The following is a 17,714-nucleotide window of genomic DNA, read 5'->3' on the forward strand; positions in this document are numbered from 1 at the left end:
AACAATTGAATTGGAATTAGTGATCAAAAATGATCTCTGATGGTCTTCTCCACTACTATCTTTTTAATTGCTGATTATTAGAACAAGGAATCAAAACTGAAGTATACTTGATTATTTTTTTGAATGCTGACTAAAACTGAAAACCGTAGTTCCTTTCTATGGTTGGGTGAGTGAAGAAAGCACATGAAAGCAGACCTTTACTGTTTACTTAAACTCTGCTCTGTTTAAAACAGCATCAACCTTTTGGATCAAAGACTCTGACAGTGAATACCTTGTATGTCCGATCAAAGAATCGTTTGATGTTTATGCAGTTTAGTCAAGATGCAAGTTCTCATGTTTTTTAGTTAGAACTTGGAAGTCAACAATTAATAACCGGTTCTCCATTTGGTTCATTGTATCAGTGGAAGACTGTTCTTCTCACTGTCACACCTCAGGACAGTTAAAGAACCTTTTATATGTAAATAACCGAGAACATGAGCTTCATATTGTTGAACTTATTATGAGCTCAGCCGTTTCAGGAGAATTTAACTGATATAGATGCCCTTATTTAAATTTTTTGGCCCAAGGTCTTGCTATACAAAGAGGAAACCAATGCTGTGCTGCTTTCTTCCAGGTAGTGTCATAAAAGTATTAGGCCTAAAGGAACGAGGCCAGACAGCTTGTAAATTTTATTGCAGATGTCAGAGATCTTTTTGAAGTTAAAGATAACGCGTTGACCTCTATATCCCTCTTTAGATTGTCTACTTTACGATATAATGCATTGTAAATTATCTTATGGTGACAAGAAAACATTACCAATTGAGAGTGAAGAGCGAATCGAATATTTACTGCTGTTAAAAAGAGTTGCGTAACATTTTAATTAATTTCTAGAGTACAAGGTTGAGAGGTCATATTATTAATCCCCCTTTCAAGTCTTCCTCTCTTGAGATCAGGCACTAAATCAGATCATATCAGCATCAATGAAAGGTAGTCCATAAACAAAAAATCTCTCCCTGTAAGAAACTTTTAGAGTCAGAGTTTTATGTGTGTGTATTAATGGTTATTGGTCAATAAACAGACATCCCATGTTGCTACCTGCTTTAAATTTGGATTTTAAGTACATAAAAATAGTATGAATATCTACTTTTATGGAATAGTTTGTTCAAAAATGTCTGTTTTGTTACATTACTCAGCCTCTACTTGTTCCAAACCTGTTTGAGTTTCTTTCTTATGTCAGACACAAGAGAATATATTTTGAAGAATATTGTAAACTGCTAGTCATTAACTTCAATAGTGTTTTTTCCTACTATGGATGTAAATCACTACATACATTCAGTATTCTTCAAAATGTCTTGCTTTTGCGTTCGCCAGACAGTAAATAAATAGAAACTCATGAAGGTTTGCAACCATCGACATCTGGGTAAAAATTCAGTTTAGAGTGAACAATCCTTTTAATCTCCTTTTTTTGTAACATACTAAAGGAAAAGCTGTGTATGCTTTTCTGGTTTTCATTGGGCTAGTTCATATCAGTGTAAACTGCATGTTTTATTTTTACCTCAGTCTTTAATCATTTAGAAGTGCCTGTCTTCCAAATGTGACTTGAGTCTTCGCAGCAGTCACAGTGCAGTTCTGTCTGCAGGATTAATGTGTGCTTGTGTACATCTTGTCCTTGAGAATAATATCAGAAGTACATACATTTAGTTACATCTATACTTTTAGTATTTTAGATGTGTACATCTATTTAATTATATAAATACTTTGTATTTTATGGTTTGATATGCTATTGACCAGGCGACACAGTGGCTCAGTGGTTAGCACTGCCACCTCACAGTCTAAAGACATGTTAATATAGGTGAATTGAGTAAACTATATTGGCTGTAGTGTATGTGTGTGTATGTCAGAGTGTATGGGTGTTTCCTACTACTGGGTTGCACCTGGAAGGGCATCCGCTGGGTAAAACATGTGCTAGAATAGTTGGCGTTTCATTCCACCGTGGGAACCTCTGATGAACCAAGGGACTTGGCCGAAAAGGAATGAATGAATGAATGCTAATGATCAAATAGTCACCAGGGGCCTCATGTATCAACGCTGCGTACACCAAATTTCACGCTCACGTTTGGATTTACTAACGATGAAATGAACGTGAGAATGTGCGTTGGCCCACGCCAACTTCACGTCTGGCGTCCGTTTGTTTTATTTCCATTGGTGACTCCTTGAGGCAATTATGTTAAATTGCACACTACAAAGTATCTTTGAGCCGTGTAATTCCAGCTGTATGGAACGGGATCATCCACATGTCTAGCAGGTATATAATGGCCCGTTTCCACTGAGTGGTACGGTTTGGTTCGGTACGCTTTTATGGCCGTTTCCACTGTCAAAAAGCATACCGAACTGTACCGTACCGTACCACTTTTTTTTTTGTGCCAAACACAAGAAGGGGTACAAAAAAGGTGGAGCTACCTGCGCAGCTGAACACTGATTGGTTACAGAGATACGTCACGATCTCGTGGAGCTAGCCAGAATGAAAACAAAGGATCCACCATGTTTTTTTAAATACACAGCCGGAGATTACATGGAAATACTATATGCATATAATAACGAGCCATGGATGACCCAAGCTCAAACAAACCTCGTCATTGTCTTGATGAACAGCCACAAAGCCAAGAAGAACAAAATCTGCCATGTCCTGTTGTTGTTTTACGTCAAAGCCATCAAAGTGCGAGCAGTTTTCACTTTCTCCAGGGAGCTCGCAGTCACATTTATATTTGATATAACGAACTTCTTGAGCTGATGATAATAACGTGTGTGTGATTATTGAAGTGTCCTCGACGTCTGATCCTTTCAGAAAAGAAAAGGACAAACGCGAGAGGGAAGCGTGGAAAAAAGGAAAAGCCCGACAAAACACAGGAGCAGATTGTTTCAGCAACCTGAATCATGAACAAACTGCCATGTTTATCATCGCCTTTTGGACTATTATGAACTTGAAATGACAAAATTACTCTCTAACAGAGGCCACATGTGCTGGTGAAGATTACAGACACAGATGAGAGGTTGTGTTGTGTGTTGTTTTTGAACAGAAATAAGGATTAAATGTCTGCTGTGTGTAGTTTTACTGTAACTGGTATCATATCGAAGACTGTAAGGGTCTGTATGTGCTCATATATGTTACATTTATTTATTTATTTTATATATTTGCAGATGTTACAGTAGGTTATTTCGCACTGTCATTGATCTGCAGTTATAATAAAATTATGCTCATAGAAAAGTTAGTACTAAACATTTATAAACAAGTATTTATATGTTTAAAGCATCTGTTTTGTGAGAAGTGCTTCTCATATGATTTGTAAACGACCTGTACGGCTTTACTGTAGACATTTATTCGAGCGAGAATGACGTCGACTGAAACTCTCCCACGCCCACCAAAAGGGTATCCTTGGTAGTGGAAACTCAAGCCTGATAAAAGTGACCTGTACTGTACCACTCAGTGTAAACGAGCCATAAGGTTTCCATTCCATGCTGTTGAACTGCGATAAACTTAGTTTGATGTTAGACATTCATTAGACATTAGATTTCAAACCAATTAAATTCTTTGCTCCTATTATAGTTTGAGGCAAAAATAGGTCAGATAGTGTAGGCATAAATATATGCCCTTTATGTTGCACAAGGCTTAATTTCTCGATATAAAAAACGAACCATACGAAACAATAAACAATTCAACCATATGAAATTATACAACAAAACCAGTACTAAAATGTTCAGAAAAACATCCTGCTTAATGCAAAAGACTCTGTTTTTGTAATTAGCACTTTATTTATTTTATAATATTTTTAAAATATCTTTAATGTAAAAATTGTAAAAGTCAATTAAACTCTGACACCATTCGAGATAAAATATTCAAATCAAAGCTAAATTTGTGTGTCGCCCACAATTGAGGCAACTCTCTCCTCAAAGGGTGTTAGTTCAGGATCCCCTGTTCCCCCGCCTCTTCGGTCCACACTTTCACGGTGTGCTGCTGTTCTCCTCTTAACCTGCACCTTTACATCGGACAATTTCTTTTTTAATTCACTGACAGTGCGATGTTCAGACCCCTCTGCGTTAACCGCGTCAGCTAAACTCTTCCACTCTATCTTTTTCAATTGTTTATTAATTCCGGAAGACAAACTTGCAAATAACACCGTTTCTCCGGTCTACCTCCAATAGGAGCACCTCCAATTCACATTCTGTGAAGTTTCTCTTCTTGCTTGCTTTGCCATTGCTTTTTTGTTTGGTTTTGCAAAAGCGGAGTCATTGGCCATATTTATAAGGGGGAGGAGGCAGGAAGGGGTTTTGTGCTCGTATTTTTGCGCTCAGTTTCATGTTAATCTGGATGTACAAAGAGAATATGTGTGGGATTCCGTGTACGCAGGGTTTCATACATATGATTTTTTTACTGTGTACGCAAACTTACAGCTTTGTCCAGCTTTGACTGTTCACTCACTGGCAGTACAGATTCGGTGTTCTCCAGTGATTTTCATTTTCTCCACCCAAAAACAAATACATGATACAGATAATAATAATATAAATAGAAATCAAGAACATAAGCATAATTAGTATGGCATTTTTAATTTCATTTGTGTGTTGTGCTTGAGGCTACAGAGACTACGCAACCTTTCTGTTTTCAGGACAAACCACCCTTAAAAGCCGATCAGGCCAAAAGGGCGGAGCTGTTGCATTTCCAAATACTGTTTGGATAATGTCATGCTGAGGAGGACATCAAATTCACACACAAATAACACTGAAACATGTGCTCTGGATGTTGAGATTAACCTCCTTTGAACTGTGAATCTGTTTATTTTATCATGGGTCTTCATTTCAGGCTTTTTTATTATCTGAGTGTGTATAACTTCTGGTTATTATACTCTCTTAGGGGAAAAATCATTTAGACTGTCGCTCTCTGTTTATTAATTTGACTAAATGTGCCTCTGTTTCTTCCTCAGCAGATTCCAAACAATCCAATTGGAGTTTCCAGTCGCTAACAGTGGGAATGTGATGTGTAAAATAAGTGTGTTCTCCAACCAGGATCTGATATCAGTTCCCCTTTTGACCTCTTTGGAACTGATTCCAGTATGGCCTTGCAGTATGACCCCAAATATCCCTAAAATAGTCGATGACGGGCTGTAAACATCACGTCTGATTACCAAAGATACCTGGAACAATCTTCAAACGCAGTAACCATGGCAACCAAATGTAAAGTCCAATGGAAAATATCAGTGGAAAGCACAAACTCTGTCTGGCTCTCATTTTGGAGCATATGGATTTTTTTGGCTGGAGTTTTACAATCAACCATGGCGAGTGAGGATGATGTTACAGCGCGCATAAGTTTCACATACAGTAAGTGGATAAATTAATTCATTTATTATTCAACAGATACGTTCTTATTCAAAGCTATTTGCATGTCACTTAATACTTTACCTATCCCCCCTAGAGCCAGCAGGCCAGTGGTTAAGTTCATGCAGGTAGAGGGTAATTTACCTACATGGCACATTTCATCAGTTAGTATAACATATGTAAACATTTTTCACAACTGACTCTAAACCATGATACAGTGATGGAATCAGTTGGTCGAGATATATTTTGAGACACTAGCGTTTAAAGGTTTGTTTATGTTGTGTTTTTAAAGGTTTTTGAAAGCAGCCAATACTTACATGATCCTTCTGAATTCATTTGACGATCAAGTGTATCGTGATGATTAATATTTATGTGGAGACCTGTGTAAAAAAAAAAAACTTCTGTATTTTCTGATGAGAAAGTTCAAAACAACAGTATTAATTTTTTTAATATAAATCTTTTGTAAATGTTTATATGTAGCTCTGGAGAAAAATAAGACTCGACTTTTATTATTTCATTATTTTAATTATTTCAGGTTGTTTGAATTTGCAACTAATACATTGGGCTGGGCAATTATTCAAAAAGTAATCAAAATTGACATTCAGAACCTATAATCAATCTAATTTTTTCTGGTCGGTTTTTTCAATTACTTTCCCTACTGCGTGTGGAGTCATGTGACCTCTCTCTGTTAAGGCTGATTTATACTTCTGCGTCGAGCGCACGTGTATGGTCCGCTGCCTTCGCGAGGTCGCATACCTGCACACCTCTCAAAAAATGTAACTACACATTGTACATTTGCACTACATTGACAATAGCTATGTTTCCATCCAAAAAATGTTAATTAACTTTATGCTCAAAACTGGAATATCATATAAAAGATGTGCGAATAAAGCAGCGTTTCCATCCAGTGGGTCAAAGAGATCAAAATCATCACTTCCTGATTAACTGGCAGCAATTATCAAAAGTAAAATTGTAATTTGATGTAGTAGGAGAAGCTGCGTGAATCTTTTTTACATTTAATAAATGACTCAGAAGGCACCTCAGAAGGCAATTCTGACACACAGTGAACGCGCGGTGCTGTTTTAAGGCATGAGACGCGGAGCACAATCACGTGTGCGAAGCACACTTGATTCTGAAGGTCATTAATAATATAATAAGGCATTTTAGAATGACCAAAACAACATTTTCGATGCTTTACAATGTGCTCAGCCTGCTGGTTTGTCCATTCACATACATTTTATCATCCCATGATCATCACATGACTTTTTTAATGTGCATACTGGAATTTGTTTGGAAAAAGTGTTCTATTGTAGTTTATGTGCATTTTTTATTATCGAATAAAAGGTTTATCCTACTCAGTCCTGCCCATGTTTTTTATGTGCATTTTCAAAATTGATGCGCATCTTGGTGTTTCCATCAACTGTTTTTTATGCGCATATCCAAAATGCGCATAAAAATAGGTGGATGGAAACGTAGCAATTGATAAGAAGATTCAAGAAGTTTAAAATATTATTTACAGGATATACAAGAGTTGTTTTATTTAGAAGAGAGCTTATTTTACAAAAGTGCAAGTTATTTATTTTCTGTTTATTTACATTTTTGTTAAATTTACATTTACATCAATCACAGATAGTAGCTAGTGTGTGTGCTCCGCTCATAATTTTAAAGTCAAGTAATGCACCCGTCATTTAAAAATCGCTGACTTGTAATATGTGAGCATATATACTGTACAAAACTTGTCAGTAAACTATGAGGGCATAAAATAAATAAGTAAAATAATCATACATTAATCGTAATCGAGTTAAAATGTTCCATTAATCAAGGTTTTGATTTTAGGCCAAATTGCCCAGCCCTACTAATACATAAATGTTTTGAGTAAAATGTCTGTATTACAAATCCAGAAAAATGCTAATAACTTTATACAGGTCTTCTAGTTGTTTTTCCTGAGCTGTATATGTATGAATTTACATGCACATTCATTTAACATTTTACTTTTAGCATTTACTTGGTTCCCTTCAAGGATAAACCAGGGAAATGTTAAAATTCATGTCATTATTCTTACAAAAGCAGCAATGTCAGTAATGAACATCCTCTGTATCTTCTGGAAGAAGCTTTGCTGGCCCAGATTCCTCAGACTACCATTCATCTGCAGTAATTTAGTCAATTTTAGGGCTACTTGAACTGATGTTTCTTATTCCCGAAAGACCCATTATGAGACCATTCCAAATGCTGCATTTACTCATCTTAGCCAAACACACAAGAGAGGTTTAATCCTTGATTGTAAACATTTACAAGAGCTATTAGAACCATTTGCAAACCCTGGCTGGTGTGCTGTATCAGGATAACAGCCGTACTCATTAATCATATGAGGTTGAAAATGCAAATGTAATGGTGGTACTTAGAACTAAAACGGCTTGTAAAGGGTTTTATTTCTGTAAATACTGACATTAGTGACCTCTGTGCCTCACCAGGAAAACTTTCTGGGCTGCAAACCCACGTCATTTTGTTTGTGGGACAGGTTTGTGTAGTTTATGAAGTGCATTTTGTGTGAGGAATACAAGATACGTTTAGAGTGTACTGTAAAGAGCAATTTACGATTATTTAATATAGTTAAATACAGCTTTAAAAAAATCACTATAATTATTTTTCTTTGTTCATGTTAGAAACAGAGTATATAGTATTTTAGATGTCTATAAACCTGCATTACCCCCCCCCCCCCCCTCACACAAAAACTTTTTCTATTTTCTCTATTTCTTTTTCCAAATGTGGAAAAATGGCCTGGATCAGTATTGATAGAATAGTGTATGCATAAAAAAGCTTTATTTGTGAAATATTTTGAACTGCTATACAGGCATACACATTTACAAGTAGGGCTGGGAAATTAATCAACAGCAAAAGTATGATTAATACATTTTTTAATGTGTTTTTTTTTTTTTTTCAAAAAAAGGTGGTTTTCGTAAATGTTTTTCGTAAAAAAATATTTATTTATTTTTTATTTTTTATTTTTTATTTTTTTTAAAATAGAGGAGTTCTGCAGTAAACAACATGTTCAGCATGTGCTTTCAGATGGAGCAGCATTTACTACACAGAATCATAGTTCACTAATGAGTAGGGCCAGACAGAATCTACAGAAAATCTGCAGATTTATGCTAAATGATTTTAGGAGCATCATAACTAAAAACTTATTATATGAAATAAAAAATAATACATGTTAAACTTTTATTTAATGTTTACAATGCAAATCCAATTAGATCCACTTATTTGGTAAACAAAGCAAGTCTCTCCTATAATATATCTACTAAAGTAAAAATAATACTTTACAAACTGTATTGTAAATAATTCATATGAACATTTTAATATTACTCTTATTATATCACAATAATGTGAGAATTAGTTAAACTAATTTAAAACTGAATAAATATTCATTTACACACATGTACACAAGTAAATGCATAGACTCAATGATGGGCTGAAAATCTGTGGATTTCTGCACTCACAGATTCTGTGTGGGCCTACTAACAAGTTATATAAAATCGCATTCAAAAATTAAAAGTCATTTTAATGGAGTGGTAATGACAGCTGTTTGTGTAGCTTCACAGTGATTTTTGGCTCTGTGTAACACATGCTGTTCAGTGTTGGGGAAAGTTACTTTAGAAAATAGTGCATTACAATATTGAGTTTCACCCTAGTTATTATGCCTATTTTATTGTAAGTAATGCGTTACATTACTTTTGAGTTTTCTGACCTGGCTGAGGCTTGATCTCTTTCAAAAAATGCTTTTTTTCTTTCTTTTTTTTTTTTAAATAGAGGAGTTCTGCAGTAAACAACACATGGTATAACCTTCATTTACCTAAAAAAAAAAAAGCACACATAAAATAACAAATGTAGGATAATCTTTGGAGAACTTCCTGACTCGAGAGCTAAACATGCCGTATATACAAACTAATGAAAGTTCAAAGCAATGTGTTTGCTACGTTTGTACTATTTGTCATATTAAAAAGTAAAATAACTGCTCATTCAGAATCCTCTTTTCTTTTTAATGAGAATGTTACCACTGTGGAAATGTAAGGCTCTGCTGTCTTCATTTCTGCCTGTTTCTGCCTTCTCTCACTGGCTATGTTTCCTTCCAAAAATGCGAATCAAGTTTATGTGCAAAACTGGAATAGCGCATAAAAGATGTGCGAATAAAGCAGCGTTTCCATCCAACGAGTCAAAGAGAACAAAATCTTCACTTCCTGATTATCTGGCGGCAAATATCAACAGTAAAAACTGAATTTTCTGCGATAAGAGAAGCTGTGCGAATCTTCTCTACATTTAAAAAAAATGACTTCCACCTCAGAAGGCAATCCTAACACTCAGTGAACGCACGGTGGCTTTAATACTGAAATGGTTAAGGCGTTTTAGAATGGCCAAAATAAAATTTCTGATGTTTTTTAATACAGTCAGCCAGCTGTTTTGTCCATTCACACACATTTTTATCATTACATGATCACTTATATCAAAATCACATGACCTTTTCTATGTGCAAATTGGAATTTATTCGGTAGAAGTGTTTCAATCTTCCTTCACATCTTTTCTAATAGAATAAAAAGCTTATCCTACTCAGTTATGCGCATATGTTCTTTTAATGCGCATTTTCAAAATTTATGCGCATCTTGTCGTTTCCATCAATCGTTTTTTTATGCGCATATCCAAAATGGGCATAAAATAGGTGAATGGAAACGTAGCAACCTTGTTCAGGATTTAACGTGACTATGTTCATTTCAACTGAGCAAGTTATTTTTAAAAGAGAATTAACTAAACTAAAAAGTAACTCGCATTACATTTTTTAAATAGTAACTCAAATATTATTACTTAATTTTTCTAAGTAATGCGTTACTTTACTCGTTAACTTAGAAAAGTAATATTATTATGTAACTTACTTGAATGCGTTACCCACAGTACTGATGCTGTGCCATCTGAAAGCATGTGAAAATACCAGATTTAATACTATTTCTACTCCAAACTCACTTCATGCCTGCACAACTGTTAAGAGTTTGAATAAATCATTCTGTGAGATGATTCCTTAGTTTATAAATCACATTGAATCAATGGAAACAGGTCATTTTTCTGATTATAATGCAGTGCTATCTGCTTGTTAAGTGTGACATCACACGAAGCTGCTTCTGGGTCCATACACTATATCACTGTATGGGGAGATTCATCAAATGGGAATAATAAACATTTACGAAGCGATGTAGTACTTTTGAAAATCACCATCACATTATATTTCCATGTCTGATGGCCAGAAAGTGATTCATTTTTTATAAATTGTTAAAATTTTGGTATTTGTGATGAAGCAAGCCCAGAGATTGATGTGTACTCTGATTTCATAAGAATTCACACACAAGTGTGATGTGACTAAAAAGTGGTCATAAACGAATATTTTCTCAATTCAAATGATTAGTGGCTTGGACCCAGAAACAGTATTTCATAGGTCATGACTTATCAAGCGCATGGGGATTTCCTGGGTTTCTTCTTTGTGGGTGTTTCTGTGTGAAAGAAGTTAAATGCATAAAATTTTATGACATCAACACACAGTTTGGTCATGTTGAGGAGGCAATAAATGTTTGCCAGTTTACCATTACAAATATTCTTCACAAATAAACATGTCTGATGTGTGTGTATATTAGGCATGGGCCGGTACACGATTCTGCTGGTATGATAACCTTGGATAAAAAAAATCACAGTTTCACGGTATTGTTTACTGCTCTAAAATATATTCTTTTTTAATTTCTGGGCAAAAAAACAAAAACTTTTCTCCCTTTGAACACAATATATTTTATTTTGAGAAACTTTTCAAATATTTTGTAACAGTAAGCATGTCAAGCTGAATAATGAAAATAAATCTTTGACTTCTGCTGCTTTCATTACTTTTAAAACCACAGATTTCTTTACAATTTAAAACGACATCTTTGGATATGTTTTCTGCAAGAGATACTGTAAAAAAATAGAATAGAAATAAAATAGATCCTTAAAAAAAAAAAAACCTAAATAATAAATCTTACACATACCTTAGGAACGCTATAGCACAACATTTTGGCTGTTTTAAAACCTTGACTTTTCCAAACTGGGGTATACCTTAAACTGTTATCATCCCATGCCTAGTGCATTTACAGTTGAAGCCGGAATTATTAGCCCCCCTGTTAATTTTGTTCCTCAATTTCTGTTCACATTTTTAACATAATAGTTTTAATAACTCATTTCTAATAACTGATTTATTTTATCTTTGTCATGATGACAGTAAATAATATTTGACTAGATATTTTTCAAGACACTTCTATACAGTTTGAAGTGACCTTTAAAGGCTTAACTAGGTTAATTAGGTTAACTAGGCAGGTTATGGTAATTAGGCAAGTTATTGTATAATGATGATTTGTTCTGTAGACTATCGAAAAATAATATAGCTTAAAGAGGCTAATTTTGACCTTAAAATTGTGTTTAAAAAATTAAAAACTACTTTTATTCTAGCAGAAATAATACACATAAGACTTTCTCCAGAAGAAAAAATATTATCAGACATACTGTGAAAATTTCCTTGCTCTGTTAAACATCGTTTGGGAAATATTTAAAAAAGAAAAAAAATTCAAAGGGGGCAAATAATTCTGACTTCAACTATATATGTATATCTCAGAAAAGCAGCCTGAGTTTCAGCCTAAATGAGCAGCGTTTGAATTGTTTTTGTACTACTTAGTTTCTCCACAAGATGTCACAAGTTTACAGTGGTAAAAAAAAATGAGTTCATTTCGAAATTTGTTGTTTTGCGTTTGCTTTTTATACTTGCGTATACTTTTAAACTTTTAATTTGGTGTTCAATTTAAACTTTCAAAAGAAAAAAAGACATTCTTTTTATGTAATTATTGTAATTATAAGATGGTCATCCACCTTTATTTTATGGCATATTAAGTATTTGTTCTGCCACACTTTAGGCACCAGTGCTATTTTTAAAGTATTCATTTGGGAATGAACGATACCCATCCCTAGGCGACACTATCAAATTGTATGTGTTTCATTTAACAACTTTAGCCCTAATGGCTTTCCATAAGTGCATATAGAGTACAAGTGTTCTGTGCTGATTCTGAAACTCACCCTTATGTTCACTGTACATGAACAATCTTCTCTTTATGAATTGCTTTTAGCCTGTATAGGTAATATTTTCATCTCTGTGTGTGTTCAGATGCAGAAGGGCGATCAGTGAGCGAGTTCTCTGTGAATGGTGTGCTCAACTATTCAGCTCTTCTGCTGAGCCCAGATGAAAACAAGATCTATGTGGGAGCCAGAGAGAACATATTCTCCCTCAGCCTGGACAACATCAGCGTGACGCACCTACAGAAAACAGTAAGTTCATGGGAGAATGTTTGTAGTAGTGTGTAGGAGTACATTTTGATCTTACTCAGACTTGTTTTGCATCTTTTGCAGCTCACGTGGAGCACTCCTGAAACAAAGAGGGGAGAGTGTATCTTTAAGGGAAAAGACCCCCAGGTATGTGTGTTGTGGCAATTATTAATATATATCCAAAGGAATGTTTAAAGCAACAAACTAAAAAAACTGTTTGTTTCTTATGTGTTTCAGACTGATTGTTTCAACTACATCAAGATTTTACTGCGTCTGAACAGCACACATCTGTTTGTGTGTGGAACGTATGCATTCAGCCCTATCTGCACTTACATTGTGAGTTTTCTTTTTTCATGTGTCTAAATGAAGTCAGAAGTGTGTCTAACTGGTAGAATGAAATAAGCAGTAAACACTTTCTTACACAAGTATTAACTGTAGTAGTAACAGAAAGTTTGGCATACTTGTATAAGCAGCTAAACCTAACCCTATAGCAGGGGTGCCCAAACTTTTTCTTATGAAGGGCCAAATACCAAACTTGATTAAGGCTAGTGGGCAGAAGGTAAATATAGTTGCCACTGGTCATTTCCTAATTTATTTAATAATACTTAAAATGTCTAACTAATACAGTTTTTTTTTACATTTATATAGAACTTATTACAGTAAAAACAGAACAATCTCATTTATTACAACAGAATTACACTAGTTTTTGCCTTGATTTGCTCGCTCAAGTCCTCATCAGTCGAGTGACAGTATTTACATTTTTAAAAATCTGATTCATTTACAACATTTAACTTAAACATTTAATCTCAGATTGCTTTTTTGTAGCTTAGCAATGAAACAAACAAAAAAGATTATGTCAAATTAGAAATGACGATGTTTGTGTTAAAGGCATTTGCCCCAGCCTCCTTCCCATCATACTCGCTCTCCTCTCAGATCGTATGGTGGGCTAAATCAAAGGATACAATGGGCCAGCTTTGGCCTGCGGGCCCTATTTTGAGCATCTCTGCCCTATAGAATGAATTAATATTGCTTAAATGTATCATTACGCTGTAATAAGGAAATATTTCAATATTTTTATAATTATTAAATCTTTAAAAATGTAGTAAATCTTTTTTAAATATTGTTTTTACATGGTTTAAGACAACATTCACTTTCAAAAGTTATAGTTTAATAGTTATAAATGTCATGTGGTATTACCATGAAGTATAAATGGAAACATAAAGCAAAGTATTTTACTTTAATAAATAAAATTATAATTTTTATTTATAAGTACTTTTTTTTATAAGTATGTTTATTAAAAAATATACATAACATCATGTAGAATGTAAGAATACAAAGAGTATTAAGGGACATAATTTTTTTAACAATTAACACAATAAAAAGATTATTAACAATAAAAAAAACAACAACAACCAATACATGTCCATACATGGTATAATGGTCACAAATTTTGTCATAACATTTCTCATATTGATGTTACATAAAGATACAGTCACCACAGTTGATGGTAATAGTAAATAAAAAAAATAATGTCCAGAAATGATGTATAAATAAATTTACATTGAAAAATATGATACAATATAAACAGCAACATATAAAATAGGAGAAAGTAACTACAACAACAACAAAAAGACTAGCAACGCTAACAGTTATTATGCGAAATACTCTTATTAAAGTCTAACAAAGGTAATGTGGCCCCAAATATAGACAAAAATAATATTACTTTAATAAATAATATACAGTTGAAGTCAGAATCATTAGCCCCCTTTGAATTTTCTTCTTTTTTAAATATTTCCCAAATGATGTTTAACAGAGCAAGGAAATGTTCACAGTATGTCTGATAATATTTTTTCTTCTGAAAGTCTTATTTGTTTTATTTCAGCTAGAATAAAAGCAGTTGTTAATGTTTTAAAAAACTTTTTAAGGTCAAAATTATTAGCCCCTTTAAGCTATATAATTTTTCGTTAGTCTACAGAACAAACTATCATTATACAATAACTTGCCTAATTACCCTAACCTGCCTAGTTCACCTAATTAACCTAGTTAAGCCTTTAAATGTCACTTTAAACTGTGTAGAAGTGTCTTGAAAAATATCTTGTCAAATATTATTTACTGTCATCATGGCAAAGATAAAATAAACCAGTTATTAGAAATGAGTTATTAAAACTATTATGTTTAGAAATGTGTTAAAAAATTCTTCTCTCCGTTAAACAGAAATTGGGGGAAAAAAATTATCAGGGGGGCTGATAATTCAGGTGCTTTAATAAGTCAGACTTCAACTGTATTTAATAATATATTTGAACGCTATTTTATTTCTAATAATATTTAGAAAGTGTTTCCAGTGTGATTTATTTATTAACTTTTTAACAAATTTTTCTTTTGTTTTTTTTTTCTTTTTAAAATTTCCCAGAACATTTCAAGTTTTTCACTGGAAGCAGATGATAAGGGTGAACCCATTATGGAGGACGGCCGTGGACGCTGTCCATTTAATCCAGAATACAGATCTACAGCTATTACAGTGGGTAAGTAAACTCATGCAAAAAAGGCTACCGTTTTGTTTGAACTCCAGATATAAACATCAAGTTTGATAAAGAGGTTGAATTAGTGATAATGAGTGTTTGTGTGTTGTAGATGGGGAACTGTACACTGCTACTGTCAGTAACTTCCAAGGAAATGAACCCACCATATATAGGAGTCTGGGGTCTGGCACCCCTCTGAAAACGGAGAACTCTCTCAACTGGCTCCAGGGTAAATATATACAAACACACACACACACACTTCCTCACAAGGGACCTCATATTAGATAAATATCTAAAAATAAATGCCAGCGTCAGTGATTGCAGAACCCTGCTTTCTCACGCATAATGAAAACAGAAAATGACTGACTGATGCTGAGGGTAAATAAACAGTTATAAAGATTGTGTTTTATGAACGTGTTTGTTTTTCTGTGTGTGTTGTGGTGCATCAGACCCAGCGTTTGTAGGTTCTGCTCACATTACTGGTTCGGACAGCGAGAGGAGTGATGATCAGATCTACTTTTTCTTCAGTGAGACGGGGAAGGAGTTTGACTTCTTTGATAACACCATAGTGTCCAGGATTGCACGTGTGTGTAAGGTAGGATGGAGTGTTTAAGCAGTTCACAAGGTGTTGAGAAAGTCAGCATAAACGTGAGAAGGAACACGTAGTGACACGCATACACAAATCCTAATACATCCATAATCAATATGCTTTTAGCGTATTTTAATCTTTTAATGATTTCTTTGCTCTAAAGGTCTACACATACAGCAGGGTTTGCGTTTCAGTTTTTTGAAAAACTTTTGTGGTGTTTTCTAAATGTTTATTTAAAAAAAACTCGCAGAATTTCCTTTAACCAATGTTATGTGGAAAAAAAAAATTTCCACCCGCAATAAGTCATTATTTTCAATTGCGCAATGCAGCAGCGCCTGCTACATCATGCCCAAACCAGCCTGTTTTAAAGTCACACTCTCATTGGTTGAATTCTGCAGGGTTTCCAAGAGTCACATATATATTGCGTCATTTGACAGTGCTAATGTAAACAAAGTCTGAATGACGGCGAACCCCTTTGTGGAAGAAAAAGTCATCATGTTTACAACTGCGACAACGAGTGCTTATCAGGACCAGCTAATGCTTAAGAAGCATGACACTGAACAAACAAACTGTGATTGGTTGTTTTACGTGTCAGTCAGACTTCTTCTTGGCCAGTCCTTGGAGATGGATTTTCATTTGTGAAACCAGGGGATTTTTTTTGGTCACCATAGTCTCGGGTTGATTTAAAAAGCTCATGAACAAAGTAAATCACAGAAGACTGTGAACTCTGCCCTGTTAAAGCTCACATATGTGTTACTTTCCCACTCTCTGGTATTCCCTCACACCCATGACGATATAATGACGACATTCAATCATTTTCTTTTTGGCTTAGTCCCTTTATTAATCAGGGGTCGCCACAGCGGAATGAACCGCCAACTTGCCAGCATATGTTTTACGCAGTAGATGCAACCCATCACTGGGAAACACCCATAGACACTCATTCACACATATACACTACTAACAATTTAGCTTACCCAATTCACCTATAGCACGTCTCTTGTGGGGGAAACCCACCCGGACAACATGCATGAACTCCTCACAGAAATGCCAACTGACCTAGCCGAGGCTCGAACCAACGACCTTCTTGCTGTGAGGCGACAGCGCTACCCACTGTGCCACCACTTCATCCTATCATGATGACAGTACTATATAATTCTTTAAAGTACTTTAGTTAATTATATAAAAACTTTGAAAAATTGATCATAATCAAATAAAACAGTATCAGTATCAAGATATTAATATCTCAAACAATCCCTCCACACTCCACAAACAATCTGACCATTGTATGACAACAACACTTTTTACTCCTCAAAGAAGCTCAGAAACTAGAGCTAGGATTTTGATTCCCTCTAGTGGTCATTCAGAGCATAGAATTCTGTACTGTAGACTCTTCTGGATTGATAAATGTTGATAATCTGCTTTTCTGTGTGTGACCTCAGGAGGATCAAGGTGGAGAGAGAGTCCTGCAGAAGAAATGGACCACATTTCTGAAAGCTCAACTTTTGTGTTCGTTACCAGATGATGGCTTTCCTTTCAACATCATACAGGATGTATATGTACTTCCAGCCAAAAGCAAGAAAAACACACTCCTTTATGCAGTCTTTGCTTCTCAATGGTGAGCAAAACAACAGAGATGGCCCTTGGAAGTTAGCGTTTTTTATTATGCGTAAAACCAGGGATGGGCAAATATACATTGAACTGTATTTTTAAAATAAAATACAAAATATCTCAATTTTACACGTATCAAAACAAACTACAAAATACAGCAGCCACAACAAGTATCAAAATAAAATACTGTATTTTGTATTTTGAAAATTCTACAAAATACTTGTACATGGGAGGATAACATTTCTTCGCGAACCTTCAATCAATAGGCATATTCGATT

At 34.6% G+C, this 17,714-nt stretch overlaps 1 protein-coding gene across 2 annotated transcripts in view; it reads left to right on the top strand.

Moving 5' to 3' along the window:
• The window catches only part of sema4bb (sema domain, immunoglobulin domain (Ig), transmembrane domain (TM) and short cytoplasmic domain, (semaphorin) 4Bb), a 30,210-nt gene that overhangs the window by 1,759 nt on the left and 10,737 nt on the right, over window positions 1-17,714 (top strand). Inside the window, exons 2-9 of one of the 2 annotated variants that reach the window (XM_056461545.1) lie at window positions 4,956-5,349; window positions 12,563-12,723; window positions 12,805-12,867; window positions 12,958-13,056; window positions 15,131-15,242; window positions 15,352-15,468; window positions 15,689-15,834; window positions 17,268-17,443. In XM_056461545.1, the coding sequence (XP_056317520.1) occupies window positions 5,193-5,349; window positions 12,563-12,723; window positions 12,805-12,867; window positions 12,958-13,056; window positions 15,131-15,242; window positions 15,352-15,468; window positions 15,689-15,834; window positions 17,268-17,443 (1,031 nt within the window). In that variant the 5' untranslated portion in view covers window positions 4,956-5,192. The remainder of the gene's footprint in view (window positions 1-4,955; window positions 5,350-12,562; window positions 12,724-12,804; window positions 12,868-12,957; window positions 13,057-15,130; window positions 15,243-15,351; window positions 15,469-15,688; window positions 15,835-17,267; window positions 17,444-17,714) is intronic. The other variant, XM_056461546.1, reaches the window with a different exon arrangement.

The sequence above is a fragment of the Danio aesculapii genome, chromosome 7 (assembly GCF_903798145.1).
Source record: "Danio aesculapii chromosome 7, fDanAes4.1, whole genome shotgun sequence".
Taxonomy (NCBI): domain Eukaryota; kingdom Metazoa; phylum Chordata; class Actinopteri; order Cypriniformes; family Danionidae; genus Danio; species Danio aesculapii.